General features: G+C 34.8%; 1 protein-coding gene across 1 annotated transcript; it reads right to left on the reverse strand.

Annotated features, from left to right (window-relative positions):
• Window positions 1-7,723: 7,723 nt before the first annotated feature.
• LOC126681947 (transcriptional activator DEMETER-like) lies at window positions 7,724-14,989 on the reverse strand. Its single transcript, XM_056106294.1, has 20 exons — window positions 13,774-14,989; window positions 13,542-13,632; window positions 12,680-13,457; window positions 12,517-12,596; window positions 12,293-12,377; window positions 12,118-12,209; window positions 11,948-12,016; window positions 11,809-11,845; window positions 11,646-11,728; window positions 10,920-11,375; window positions 10,764-10,800; window positions 10,615-10,672; window positions 9,619-9,758; window positions 9,459-9,524; window positions 9,268-9,382; window positions 9,147-9,185; window positions 8,753-8,897; window positions 8,353-8,573; window positions 8,055-8,194; window positions 7,724-7,868 (listed from the first exon to the last, which is right to left on the reverse strand). The coding sequence occupies exons 1-18, from the start codon at window positions 14,330-14,332 to the stop codon at window positions 8,570-8,572; spliced, it is 2,934 nt and encodes a 977-aa protein (XP_055962269.1). The 5' UTR covers window positions 14,333-14,989; the 3' UTR covers window positions 7,724-7,868; window positions 8,055-8,194; window positions 8,353-8,569.
• Window positions 14,990-15,216: the final 227 nt, after the last annotated feature.

The following is a 15,216-nucleotide window of genomic DNA, read 5'->3' on the forward strand; positions in this document are numbered from 1 at the left end:
ATAGTGCTTTATAAATTGTGAATTATTAATGGTATGACTGATTTGTGCTTTATAAATTGCAAACTTGAAAATTTAAACCTAGAATTATTAATGATATGACCGGATTGGTGCTTTATAAATTGTAAACTTGAAAATATAAACTGTAACTTATTAATGGTATGACTGGGTTGGTATTTATATTGATTTTCTATGCTTCTGTCTAATTGTGTTACATAGGGTCTGGTACCTGCCATTGAAATTCTATTCCCTCATTTTGAGCATCATTTTTGTGTTAGACATATCCTTGCAAAATTTAGGAAAATGTTTAAGGGAAAGGCTCTTAAGGATGCACTTTGGTCTTGTGCTAGAGCCACTTATGATGATGCATTATAAAAATGTTTAATAGCCGTTAAGGACATCAATGTAGGTGCATATGGTTACTTGTTTCACATAGTTCCTAGTAGATGGACAAGGTCTCATTCTCAAACAAAATTTAAATATGATATGCTATTGAACACACATGTGTGAGAGCTTTAACCATGTGATTCTGGAAGATAGGAATAAGGGGATAATAACCATGAATGAGATGATTATGATCAAGTTGATGGTTAGGATTCCCTAGAAAAGAGATGCAATGCTGAAATTGAACAATATTTACTGCCCTAAGATTCTTAAAAAAACTTGAAAAAGCAAGGCAAATTAGTTGGTATTATAGAGCACAATTTGATGGAGGTGATACCTATCAAGTTTTTGGTAATGATAGGCAGTTTGTGGTAGACAAGAAAGAGATGACATGTGCTTGTGGGAGATGGCAGTTGACAGGCATACCTTGTCATCATGGTATAACAGCTATGAATGACAATAATGACATCCCAGAGAATTACTTGCATGACTGTTATAGGGTGTCAACATATACAAGGATCTATAGCTGTCACGACCCAAAATATTGAGCTGAGACCGGCGCTAGGGAACAGGAGTGGTAGCTCCGGAACCCGTAGCAAGCCTAAAAGCACTATAAATTTTTCGCTATAAAACAAATAAAATATAATGTATAAACGGAAGTAACGTCATATGTGTATATATGTATACCAATTAGTTGACATAGTACACAAGGGCATCTCACTTCCGTACCACGTACGTACTAGCCCACTTGTCAACCTGAACAGAGGGGTCATAATCGTAAACAGAATAGCCTAACTTAAGGCTCATACCCCAAATGAAAAGATCGTTCTATACTAGGTCGCTAATAATCATTGTATACTACTGCAGCACTCGAGAGACTCGTGCTTTGTGCAAGCCTAGCTGACTTCTGGCACAAAGAGATGATCTGTCTGATCCGACTCCAATAACCTGAAAGACATCAAAGGTGAGGGGTCAGTATTTGGTAAAATACAGAGTGAGCTTGCAAGTTACTAACGGTATTACTAAAAACATAACATCGCATATGTTAAAACATACAAATAAAATCAATATTCAATGTCAAAATATAATATAACATGCGATTACATAATCCAAGTATTAGATCCGATTGAAACCCTATACACGATACTCAATACAATTTATAATTTATATACGATTCATAACGATAATAATCAATTCGATCGATCCATTTGGTAGGGTCCCGAGATAGTTCAACCGAGTTAAACCTCTACCAACGCTTAATCCCAAGGTGTGGGTCCCGAGATAGTTCAACCGAGTTAAACCCACTGGATACGGGTCCCGAGATAGTTCAACCGATTTAAACCTCGTATCCAATTCGATATATATTCCAACTTCGATACGATACGATAAGCGATGTTCGATATTCGATATAATTCTATGACACGATAACAATCTAGACACGCTAGACTGACATACTTATCGGTGATCACACAGTCCTATCGACGCCCAATAGGTAGCACGTTTCCTCAGATCATACACTGGATTTCAAAACTATAATAATTCGATAAACGATACTATAATCGATAATAATAGCAAACGATAATCAATAAAAGCAATTCGATAAGCGATACTTCAAACCATATATTATGCGATGTATAAATTCATAGTATATAAAATAACTTTTATAAACAATACGCGAAAGTAAAATGCAACTAACAGTGACCGCTATCCAAATATGCAATATTATAATCCCGCAAGCGTAAGTTCCATGCGTTGTCCGATCGCGTAGCCACTCCAGCTAGACGGCTTGGTAGCTTGTCGGTACGTCAGTTATTTAGTCGAGTTACCTGTACGTTTAATCCATAAACGTAGGCTTAGTACTAAACCCCTAAGTTATAAACTTAGGTTAACACGATCGAATTCCAAATACGACTCTTAACTTAGATCATGTTCTAAAACTTAGTCGAGATACTTGTTATATCTCTTGTTTGTTGATTTTCAATCATAAGTTCCTTGTATCTCGAAACCCCAATCAAACACGTTATGTTCGATATCCAATTTCTCATTTTTGGATCCGTGTTTCCCTTTTTAGTGTCCGACGTACTTGAAGTCGGAAATCTAGGTCAAAACAGGTCGGAAATGCTCAAAATGTAGGCTATCTCTGCGCGCGCGCAAAATCTTGTGTACGCCCCCACACTAGTGTGCACCCGCACACTTTTGTGTGCAGTCTTTCGCACACACCCCAGAATCTAATTCCGGGCATTCCGACGTGCTTCCGGCGTGAAAACGCTCCAAACGCGTTAATAAGACTTAATCTAAGTTTAAAACACTATAATTCAATCTCAAAACCATTAAAACGATTAAATCGTTTTGTGGCCTAAAACTTTAACTCGATATAACTTTAAATTCATCCATCCAGACGACAAAACGTCAAGCTTACCGTGATTCGCCATTGAAATACGATCAATTCGAGCAATAGAACGTCGGAAACTGACGAGAAACGACGGAACAATATCGAATCGGAATTGATCGCTCTTTTCTCTTCTCTTTGATGCATTCTTCATGCTTCTGGATACTTCATATGATTCATTTTCTTACATATATGTTTGGCTAATTTGCCATTTCAATCCTTCATTTCTTTAACTTAAACCATTTATCTTTCGAACTTTCTATTTTAACTTAAATTTATATCCAAATAAATAATACGAATTCTAAAATTATTATTTTCCATCAATAATCCTTTAATTGCAATTTTCGAGGCTTAATTGACTAATTTACACTTTAGTCCTTGAACTTTTCAAAAATTGCAATTTAGCCCAAAATGCATCCGCGTCTAATTTTAAAAGGTCTCCGATTGGCCCGAAACTTCTACCACTGATACTATAAAACATTTCGCGGACCTTGGCGAAATAATTTTCATTACGGGATATATATTTTATTTTATATTAATTTTCTAACCTTTTCCTCAAATCCCGTTAATATCGCTTAATAAAACTTATTCTAAATTCTCAATAATATTAAATTAAATCCATAATAAATTAATTTATCGGAATTTACGACACGTGGCACAATTTAAATATTTGGGGTATTATAATAGCCACCTTATATGCCCCATTAATAGAAAAGAACTGTGGCCAAAGAGTGTTGATCCACCTATAACTTCTCATGCCCCAGTTAACTTTAGGAGAGGGAGGAAGCAACTTCTTAGAAGATTGGAAGAAGATGAACAAAAAAGGCTACAACGTGGTATGACTAGGAAGGGTCAAGTGAGTAGGAAGGGTCAAATAAAGACATGCTTAAGGTGTGGTAAAATAGGGCACAACAAGAGGAAATGTGTATTTGTACCTGGGACTTAGCCTGCTGCTCCTCATGAAGCTGGATCATGGCCTCAACATGTTCCTCATGAACCTGCTGCTCCTCATGAAGTTGGATCTGGGCCTCAACCTGCTCCTCATGAAGCTGCTGCTCCTCAAGCTGGATGTAATGATGCTGGATCTAGACAATCAAGCACATTTGCTGAACTGGATCCTGAATTTGATGTTGCACTAGATGATGTAGTAGATGAACTTGTTTTTATAATAGAACAACAAGCTTCAGCTGTCAGTAATCCTACTACTAGACTTGATGAGAACCCTTCTCAGCAAAGTGTATCAATGGTAAGTGTTTATGTTTTCTGTTATCTAATTAGGTTGTGTTTGTATTGTGAGGCTTTGTTGTTGTGTCTGTTATGATTTATTTGGTTTATGCAGAGAGCTACATGTGAAGACAGGCTTAGGCAAATGGAAAAACCACCTACCTTCAGAGCACCAAGACCAAACAAGCTTCATGTGAAGAGAAGGTTAGGACTTGAAGCACCTGAACCAACACCCTTTAAGAGGCCAGATCTATTCAAAGAAAAGGGAAGAGTTAAGACATGTTCAAGTGGTACCAATACCACATCAATTGGTACAAAAGCTTCTTCAAATAGGGCCAAAGCTGCTTCAAGTGGGGCCAACATTGCTTCAAGTGGTACCAATAAACCTAATGCAAGTCAAACAAGTAAAAGAAGGGCTTGGGTTCCGCCAGGTAAAGTGGACAAACCATGAGGATAAAGTTTCAAAATATGCTACGAGGACAAGATTTTGGATGTGTGTAAAAATATTATTAAACAACACTTATTTTATGGCACCAGTAACTTTTATTGCAGTGGAGCACCATAGCAATAATTGGTGTAAGAATGGATGATATTTAACTCTTTTTTGTTAGGTTGGTGCTGTTAAATTTAATATTACATCCACCTCATGTTCAAACTGATGTTGATGTATGATTTTGTTGGTTCTGTAATGAATACAATTTGATTATGTTATCTAATTTTATGTTTTTGTTGGTGTGCAATTATTTGTTGAATACTTTCTGCAATTGTTTGGTTAATACTTTCTGCAATTGGTTTAATTTTTGTGCATTATATTAAATTTAACATTGTTGTGCATCAAACAAATAAGCTAGGACAAATTTCATTAATATTCAGATAATTTCCAGTTACATTCAACCACCTACACACATTCAACCACCTACATACATTAAAACACCTACTGCATTTAAGTCCTAATTGCAGCAGCTGCATCCAAGTCCTACTATTTACCATCTAATTGCAGCTGCATCTAAGTCCTAATTGCAGTTGCATCTACCCAGGAAAAAAAAACAACGACAAAAACAATCAGATACTTCAGACCAAACCAACTTGCTTTCTTCATCTTCTTGCTTTCTTCCTCCTTCTCAAACTTTCTCAATAATCCAACTTTGACAGCTTTAGCTTTAGCCTTATGAGACAAGGGTGGATCAATCCAATAGAAGAAATCACAACCACCTCCAGACTACAACATACAAAGTTATCATATTCCGTTTGATGAATTACAAGATAATCACATTAAACAATTACCCTTAAAACAAAAGTATTACTTAAAAACCATAACAACTAAAAAACGTCTTCCCGGGTTACTCTCAGTCCATGATGTTCTTAATACAGCCGTCTGATTTCATTCACAATAGGGAATTGAGATTTTAAACTCCATTTGTCAGCCGGTAATGGTTCAATTTTGTTAGGGTTTCGTTTTGGATTTGATTTCGTTAGGGATTCGTTTAGGTTTGGGGGCGAAATTAATTGATGCAGGGGTTTGAGGTGAGAAAATTAATAGAAAGAACTTAGGGTTGCAGAAGATTTTATGGGAGAAGAACAGCGTTAATGGAGAATGAAGAAGAAAACAAATTATTACCGTTTTTTTCTACCGTTGAATATTAAAGAATGGGGAGTGCTTATGTGGCACCAGGTGGAAGATATTGGATGACATGTGGAGGAAAGATAATTTGTTTAATTTTCAGGCGAGCCACGTAGATAAAAACGCAGCAAATTTATGCATTTTGGACAAAGTAACTTCTCGTTCAAATATCTGATTAAGCTGGTGATCATTATTTAACAATTTTAAACTCAGTACTCATTCTGTAATCCCGGGATAACTTAGTGACCCCCACGGTTTAATATCCGTGATAATGTGATAGTGATTTAGATTAGATGAGCAAAAAAACGTCCGGTTATTTTTTGTTAATATTATCATAATAAATTTTTATATAAATACAGTTATTAAAGTTGATTGAGATTAGTTTAGTACTAATTTTAAATATATGTAATTTTTATTTATTATAAAAATAATAAATTAAAAAATATTATTCTTTTATTTTTTAAGGAATTTAAAGATCTGATTGACTCGGTTTAGAGTCTGAAAGGGTAATATATTTTAGAGAAAAAAATTAAAGGTTTATTTGTAATATTTGCCTAACATTTTCATACATGAAAAATATGTGGCAATCCACGTCAGCGACACATAAGCAGCAACACACTCTTTTAGGTTGGGACATCTTTGAGACTATATAATATAATTTTGGACATTATCGAGATGTTTTAAAGATTTGGACATAACAGATACTTTTGCTAAATGTTTGGTCTTTTTAGGTTGTTAGGCCATATATATATATATATAAAAGGACATGAGTTGACTTTAGAAAACTAATTTTTTTTTGCGTTAATTACATATAAAATCACCATCTTTACACAAAATTTTGAAAATAACACGATCTTTAAATTGTGTCAATTCAGGGCACCACCTTTCATTTTTTTTCAAAAATAACATCGGCAATTTTTAGTGGCGTTTTTGCTGAAGTGGTATGACATGTAGCACTCCCACCGAAAATTTTATCTAAAAAAGTGCCCATGTTGTTTTTTAAAATAAATGGAAGGTAATGCACTGAATTAACACGTTTTAATGGTCGTGTTATTTTTAAGATTTTGTGTAAAGATGGTGCTTTTATATGTAATTAACCCTTTCTTTCTTTTTTCCCTCAAACTTTAGAAACTATTTTCATTTGCACCAGCTTTTTATGATCTCATTCTCACAGTATACATATTTAGAGAAATTTAGGATTATTTAATTAAATCCTCAAATTAAATTTATTTTATTTCTAAAAAAAATGTATTTGAAATTCATTTCTAAATATACTTTTGTGTTTGGTATCATTAAAAAAGAGTTAATTTCATATAAATCACCATCTTTGCAGGTTTTTTTATTTTAATCACGTCTTTTTAAAAGTGTCAAATAAAATCACCACATTTCATTTTTTTGCAAATCTGTGAAAATTCGGTATATTTTGTTGACTTGACAATCAGAATGAACAAAAAAAGAGTAAGATAAGTATTTTTTTTTGTGTTAATTAGGGCATTAGTCAGATCAGGACAATTATTTGGAAAGAAAAAAACACCGAATTTTTCATCGGTGATAGATTTACAAAAAGATAAATGGTGATTTTACTTGACACTTTTTAAAGGATGTGATTAAAACGAAAAAACGTGTAAAGGTTGCAATTTTATAAGGAATTAATCCAAAAAGAAATTCATTTCAAACCAAATAATATGAATTGAATATTGAATTGGTACAATTTTAATTTAATTTAATATTTTATTTTGTCGAAATATCCTTTTTATTTTTTGACAAAATATTGTCAGTAAAAAATTTCAATTATTTTTCTCATATTTTTAAATTTTTAAATTCACATAATTTGTTTTTTTGAAAATAAATTCTCCCGCTCTAAAATTCTCTCTTTAAATTGCTCTCTCCAAAGTTGAATTTTTCTATGAAATTTACGAGTTTTCTCTTCAATTTTTCTCTATATGAATCTTATGAAAGTATATGAAGCAAATCTAAAGTTTATTTAATATATTTTTAAAAATTTATTATTATTATTTCATTTATATTCACATCTTGAAATTTATTTGCAAATTCCATTAATTTTATCATAATTTAAAAAAAGAATAACTGATTGTATAGAACTAGGATATAGCTAGATCTCCAAATGAATTTCATCAACAAACCAAAGACATAAGAAGAAAAAAAATGAAATGCATCATGAAATAGGAATGAGTTGATTCATTGATGGAGTGTTTAGCTTTGCAGAAGCTTTAATTCCATATTGCCTGGAGCCTGCATTATTAATCACCATGCATTATTTTCATAAATAAATCACATTGTCCTGCTAATTAAGCATCACAATTCTATCATTTACCTATGCACATACATTTACATATATCAAGCACTCAACATGAGTTCAACCTATTAGACAGCTCCAAAAACAAAGAAACATTTGCTAAACTAGAAAGAAACACTTACCGCTTCGATTTCGCAACGTCTTCATCGATAACCTTAGCACACATCGGAATCTTTCTTCACCTTCTTTCACTTGAATCACAAATATATTTCCCCCTCGTTTTCCAGCTTCTTATGAATGTAAACATTGGTATGATCAGCATCTGTACATACACCAACTTATCCATTAAACAAATACTAAACTCTATTTTCGGGTTCCACATGATGAGAATATACTTTTTAATTATTTACACTATTCAGTTCATATCTATTTTTTGAGTTCACAAAGCAAAGGATGGTTATCAAATTGTTCGACGTATACCTCCAAGCGCCACGCTGATTGCTCAACAAGATTCAATGTCATTAGTTACACGATCTTTCAAGACCAATTCAGTACAACCATCTGCAGATACACTAAACTTTTCACCTGTATGGAACAAAATAAATAAGTTTCTCCATATAAATCTAACATTATCAGATAGTATACTTTACCTTCTTTCTGCTGCCCACCTGCCAAGTCTCCTTTATTCTTGTCCTACTTACCTGCATATATTTACTTTAATATTAGTAAAATCTTAGGTCGTTGCTCGAACGTTCGCTGGTGAGATTCGATACTACAATTTCACAAATGCTGAATAGGTTTATATTTTGAAAACTATTCCGATTTGATAACTTATAAATAATAATACTATATAGAATAGAAGAATTAAGCAACAGCGCACCTCATGCTTCTGGTGCTCTTAGCATCACCTTCTTTCAATGATTTCCTGACCCTTGTTTTCGTCTTACCAGTAGGACAGTGAAATCTCTTGACTAAAGGTTTTGGAGCACCAGTATTTACCTCCAAACCTTTAACGCAAATAAAACCTTCAAAAATATGAAAGTACATAAATGTCAGCTTCTCTATTATAAGATTCTAAACCCTCTAAATATGAAGTCACAATAAGTTTGTTTCATTAAAATGACTTAAAGTCTTGGATCTTTTTGAAAATGTGGTTCAAAATCCAGCAAATTGAAATAAAAGAATATCTGTAAACGATCTCAATTTTTGGTTCAGTTTTAGTTAGTTCAGTGAAATTGTAATTTTAGTTAGTTCACTTTGTTTAGAACTCGTACCTTTCCAGAAATTTTCTTGAATCCCCTCCAATGAACATCCTGCCAAAAGGAGAACAAAATATTTCTTGGTCATTTGTGGAATTGTTTAATTATATATGATTTAGAGAGGTAATAATAATACCTTTAAATATTGTATTTGGGGATGTACCAAAGCATACAGTCCGCCGTGGTAGGTTCCATATTGAACTCCTGGGAACAATGATCGGATTTTGACTCGTTTCATGGTCAGCAAATACCTACAAAATGCATGGCAAGTTAGTCCTCATAACTATGCAGATAGATCTTATCCTCAGTTTAAATACATTTGTTTACCTCGTTAACTTGAAAATATGTGCCATTGAGCGGAAACCTTCCTCTCATTGCTGTTCTACACGGTACCTGTTCATTGATTGCATTATGGTCAGTTTTGAACATAACGATTCTGTTTTAGTGTACTGCAGGTAATTTATTCATACTATATGGTTTGGCTTACCAAAATGGTTCCGCGGACTGTTTTACTTGTTGTTTCCCGAACATTTTCACAGAAAGAGCATGTTTTATCATTGCAGAGTTGATCAGGTCCTTGAAAATTGCAGGTTTTCTTGGGAGGTTGGCAGGAACCTGGAGTCTCACCTGTTATGAAGGATTACCCACACGCATAATCAGTTAACAATTAAATGAGAACTAAAAGATAATTTATATAAAGCCTTCAAGCTTCTTCCTCTTTTAGTTGATAATTTGCAGAAACATTATACATTTTTCATATATTCTTGATAAATATACACATGCTACAATAGAATCAAACACATCCAAGTAACGTCTTCTCGGAGCATCCCAAACATCCTTTGCTGAGTTGCACTGGACAAATTAGGACATCAAAATATTGCTCATGGACTTGATAAGCTAAGACTTAACTAAAACATCATCAACCTCCTATTCACCATAGCTAGGATCATATTCCGGAGGTGCAATTTTTCTTCCTGTAAAGCCAATATTTTTTCTGCTAGCAATGTGCATCTCTAGAGTTTTGGACCAAACATGATAATTAGTACCATCCATTTTGACATGAATGGATTGAATGGTCAAGGTGGAAATGTTCTTCATGTTACTGACATCAATACTGGTTTTAGCTATGTTGTGATGCAGCTAGAACGCAGAGAATAAAAACAAATTATAGGTAGACGGCTAGGGTTGGAAAGTGTTATCCAGCTCTTATACCAAGTTGATAATCTGTGGAAAAGTTATTCCTTTTTTCATATATTCTTGATAAATGCATACATGTTACAGTAGGCTGTTCAATAATATATTAATATTACATATTTCTAAACTATACAGCAATATATATGGAGTAATATTTAGAATAAAATAGGAAATACCGCTAATTTTTGCTAGATTTTTTTCTTTCAGAATAGTAAAGAGTAAATGAAACAGTTTGCTTGTTGTTGTCGTAATTGGATTTCCTAAATAAATTGACCATACTATTTCGTACCTGGTGACCATATAGCAAGAAGGTAAGGGGAGTGATCATTGCGATCTCGTTTCCTTCGCTGCAATTTTATTGATATATTCAGTTGCCTGGTTTAAGTATGTAATGATAAACATAGTTTTTTAATATCAAGTGAGAATTTGCAAACACACCCCAACCAGAAGTGGATGATCATCCGGAAGTTCATAGCTGCAAAAGAGAAAAATTGTTTGACATGCATTATGCATAAATTTTATTTTTTCAGTCGATTACATCCTAATCCCAGATAAAATAATTTCTGACATTTGCTAAACTAGAAATCTACTCACACTTGGTGTTCAGTCCGCAAGCGGCTGATATTCTTCAATTTGCGCACAGGAACTGAATCAACATTCACCGATAGTGGCACTATAGCTCTTGATGAACCTTCAGGTTGGTGAATATTCCAGTAATTGTCCATAAAGCACTGCACATTGGTCCTAAACGGTTCATTGCTTAGAATTAAGGTAGGAATTTCTTCATCCTTGTTGACAATATGTTCATCAATTCCATAACGCATTCCAAAATCTTCAATGTCATCTATAAGTTGTGGTGATTTTGGCTCTTCTATTATGGGTTCAGACGTCTGGTTTGCAAAATCTGGTTCTTGAGTTTGGGTAGATATTGGTGTTGAATCTCGAACCAGAGCACTATTAGCAACATCAGCAGAGTTTTCAAAACACAAGCTAGGAACCTCGAACATCTCTTCACCTTTCCCTGATGGGCGTGGTAAGCAAAGAGTTTTGCTGCATTCAAATTTCAGATTTTTGCATTAGTTTTTTCCAAAAAAATCCACTAATTCTACTTAAAAAGGTTTAAAATAGTTGCTACTTTTTTTAGGATGGATCTGAAGCCTGATCACAGGAAATATTCAATTAAGCCAACATTTATTATTTAGGTGCCTATGATGTTCATCGTATCCAAGATGTACTCCATATGAGAATATCCACTTCTAACTGTTGATAAGCATTTGTCATCATTAGGAACTAGTATAATTAAATGGACCAGGCGCAAACCTTGCAGTTGCACTCGCAAGATGTTTGCACTCTGCCCTCATTGGACAAACACCGCAGTTTGGATTTAACTTTGTGCAAAATACCTGCATAAATGGGAAAACATTTTGACACCATTTAACATTCAATTAAAATCTAAATGACATAACGAGGAGCCAAGGTATACCTTTCCAAAAGTTATCATCTGATAGTGCAATTCATACCTACATTCAGTTAAAGCTGCTTATTTCTAGCCATAGCTAATTCATAAATGTAATATAAATGATATAGAAATTCAGCAGTTCTTGTGGAACATTGAGACTCACAGTTCTTGTTCGTCGAGCTTGCACAGTCGGGACCAGAGATACTTTTGAATGGTGTCCATGACTGGGTACCTGCGCAAATCAGTATAGATTTTTGGCATTGAAATGTTGTGTATTGCTGCCTGCTAATAATATTTTATTTGCTTATTTGAGTTAATTGTCATGGTACTTACTCTTCTAAAAGGTGAAGCTGAAGATTTCCAGGGAGTGGTTCCAAGGGAACCCATCCCAAACGCACTGCTATCCGAGCAACATTTGTATCAACCTAGTTCGACAAGTAAATGTGGTGCTGAGTTCATAATTAAGCACTGGAAGACCGGTCATTAACAAATCATGTTCAGGACTTACTGGGAAGGCCCTATGATGAAGTGTCAAAAGCCGTAAACATTCCACACTTTTCAATCCTATTCCTCTTATTTCCAGCAGGTATTTCCTAAAGGTAAAAATAAACATTATCTTGGAAGGTCCAACATACTCAAACATATAAATATTATTTGGTGATTAATTAGTATGTTGAGCAGCATTTTCGTAAAAGTATAACAATGATATTTGTTACAAACATTTGGACTTACTTAACGATATCATGTGGGGCATATCGCAACCATTCAAGATCAAGGCTTCCGTGGTGTTCATTTATGTGATTAAGAACTGCCTGCAAAAGTCAGGGATTTGAAAATTGAAACAGAATTCAAAATATATCTGTGATGATAAGATAGGAAAATGCAAGCTTCATACCTTGATTCTTTCTGCAATATTATTGTGCTGCCCTCGTGATCTGATGGCATCAGCTACCTCAGATTGAGGTGCATGCCTAACTGCCTCCCAGTCCACAGAATCTGTCGCAGCCCTACTTCTGTGTCTGGAATATTCTCTTCCTATCTCATTCCAATTCCTCTTCTCCTCAACAACTTTTTTCTTCCCTTTACTCGTCTTTTTTGTCATAGCAGAAGCCACACCCGAGCTATTATCCTTCATACTCGAGATAGAAGTAATCGGATGCAAAGCACAATCTTCGCATACCATCTCTTCAGGCTTATTTTGTTCCTTGCTAAGAGTTTTTTCAATCTCAACTTCTGCCACTGAGCTGCAATCCATGTCCAGTAAAACTTTCTCTTCATGACCATTTTCAGCTTGATTATCTTTGATGAAGTGAGAATTATTTCTGGCACTGGAAGAAGAACAAGGTTTTTCAAATGTACCGCAGTTTAACCTCTTTGAGCTTGATAGTGGATTTATGCCCTCTGTAGCTCTTGATGGGTTTTCACATGTTAGTACTATATGAGGTTCTAGCTGAATGATGGTTCTTCCAGTATCTTCAACATCTACTGAAGTTTTTGATTCAGGTTCAGCTACATAATATCTATTACCATTTGAATCCTCTGGTGTTCCGGTGTATACAGAATCAGCTCCAATTGACTCTTGACCGTACTCGTTCTCTAGTTCATCATCAGATGCTTCTTGGTTGCTTGTTGATCGAATAGGAAACTTCGACGCAAGTGACATGTAAGCAGCACTGTTAACATGCATAAAAAAAAGTTAAATGAAAACTTTAGTCTCAAGATATGCTGTTTAATAGACGGTTTACGAATGTCATTACCTTGAAAGAAAATCAGTAACATTTTGAGTTAAGAAAACTCCAACCAATGAGTCCAGCACTGATCCTTTCCATGGTTTGAATCTTCTATCTCCTGCAAAGATGTATTGTCGTTTGTTTAGTTTGTATTATGCTAACAGACTATCATTTGCATGATTTTCACTCTTTTGAATAATAGCTCTAGTGAGAAATTTAATTTTGTTGTCAACTTTTTAAAATTCAAGAAAGAAAGTACCTAAGATGAGATGCATTTTGGAAGAGAATGACTTGATACGAGCAAGGAAAATTGTTCTTTCCTCTTCCCACTTCTTCTGTCTTTCTTCGTCTTCCTGTTTCTCACCCACGCCATCGTCTATTTTCATCACCAAATTATACTGTCTCAATGTCTCATCATCAAGAAGGACCAGTGCTTTTAGTTTTCTTTTAGGACTCTGGTACGGAACTATAGCACCTACGTCTCTGCTCTTGGCGGAATGAGATTTTCGATAGGGAACTATAGCATTTGATTCTATTCTTCTTCGATTAGACCCTTCATGTCTCTTCTCTTTTATATGCAAGGCAAGGATGGATGCTTCTGATTTCCTCTGCCTCTTACTCCTGCATCCTTTTAGAAAACTTGTATGAGTCAATGAGGAGTTGGTTTGGCAGTCAAATGTTTTGCTCATTGTACAAGCAATTCTTGTGGACCTCCTTGTTATCTCCAACTTAAGTTCAGACTGCAAATGCTTTCCTGACTTCATTTCAAGGTTTGAATCCTGCGATACATCATCACAGCTCTGTCTTGCATACTTCATCTCCCCCTTTATATTGGACTCCGTTTCTCCTCTTGCATGCTTCCTTTTCGCCTTACTTTCAAGTTCGATCTTACCTCTTCTTTTCGTTCCGTCAGCTGCAACCTTAGGCCTATACCGAAGTTTCTTAGTTGTCAACGGCCTTTGATTCACATCCGAATCATTTCTCGGTCTTTTCCTCGCAATTTGCTTCACTGATGGAGTTGGTGGTGGCTCTAAACCATCACTACAATGAAGCTTCTCGTTTTCCTTAACAAAAACAAAATCACCTTGCAAATGTTTTTGTCCATCACCTTAATTCAAGATGAAAAACATTATAAAACAGTGTGGTTAAATTGGTTGCTGATTGCACAAAAAGTTATTAAAAACTGACCCAAGTCATCAACTTCAAACTAATGAATAACATATCTAATGATTTCTTAAAGCAACATAACAAAAAATATAATGTTAAAAGAAAAATTGGTAGACTTACAGTGATTGTGTGATGGCTGACTAGTAGAATCGGGAGAGGCCGAGAAATCCAAGCGTCTAGCCACATTTGGAACAACAAGTGAAGTGGGTTTGCGGCACCTTTTGGTGTAAACTTTAAGCGGTGCGGGCGTTACAGGAACCCATTGGTTTTCCAACTCCCACAAATTCTTCTTCCACCTTCTTTGATAAACCTTCATGTTCCTTCACAAACCCACTTTAAAACATGAGATTCTAATATAATTATCACAAATCAGGCATGCATGCATGTATTTACCACAAAAAAGATTGATTTGAGAATTGCCCTGCTTTCAGAAATCAATGAGTCTGGATTCTTTTTCGTTGCACAAAGGTAGGTGAAAGGCAGAACAAAGAGAGAAAAATGGTTTGTAAACCGAGCATGCATTTGAGAGAATCTC

Source organism: Mercurialis annua, linkage group LG1-X, assembly GCF_937616625.2.
Source record: "Mercurialis annua linkage group LG1-X, ddMerAnnu1.2, whole genome shotgun sequence".
Taxonomy (NCBI): domain Eukaryota; kingdom Viridiplantae; phylum Streptophyta; class Magnoliopsida; order Malpighiales; family Euphorbiaceae; genus Mercurialis; species Mercurialis annua.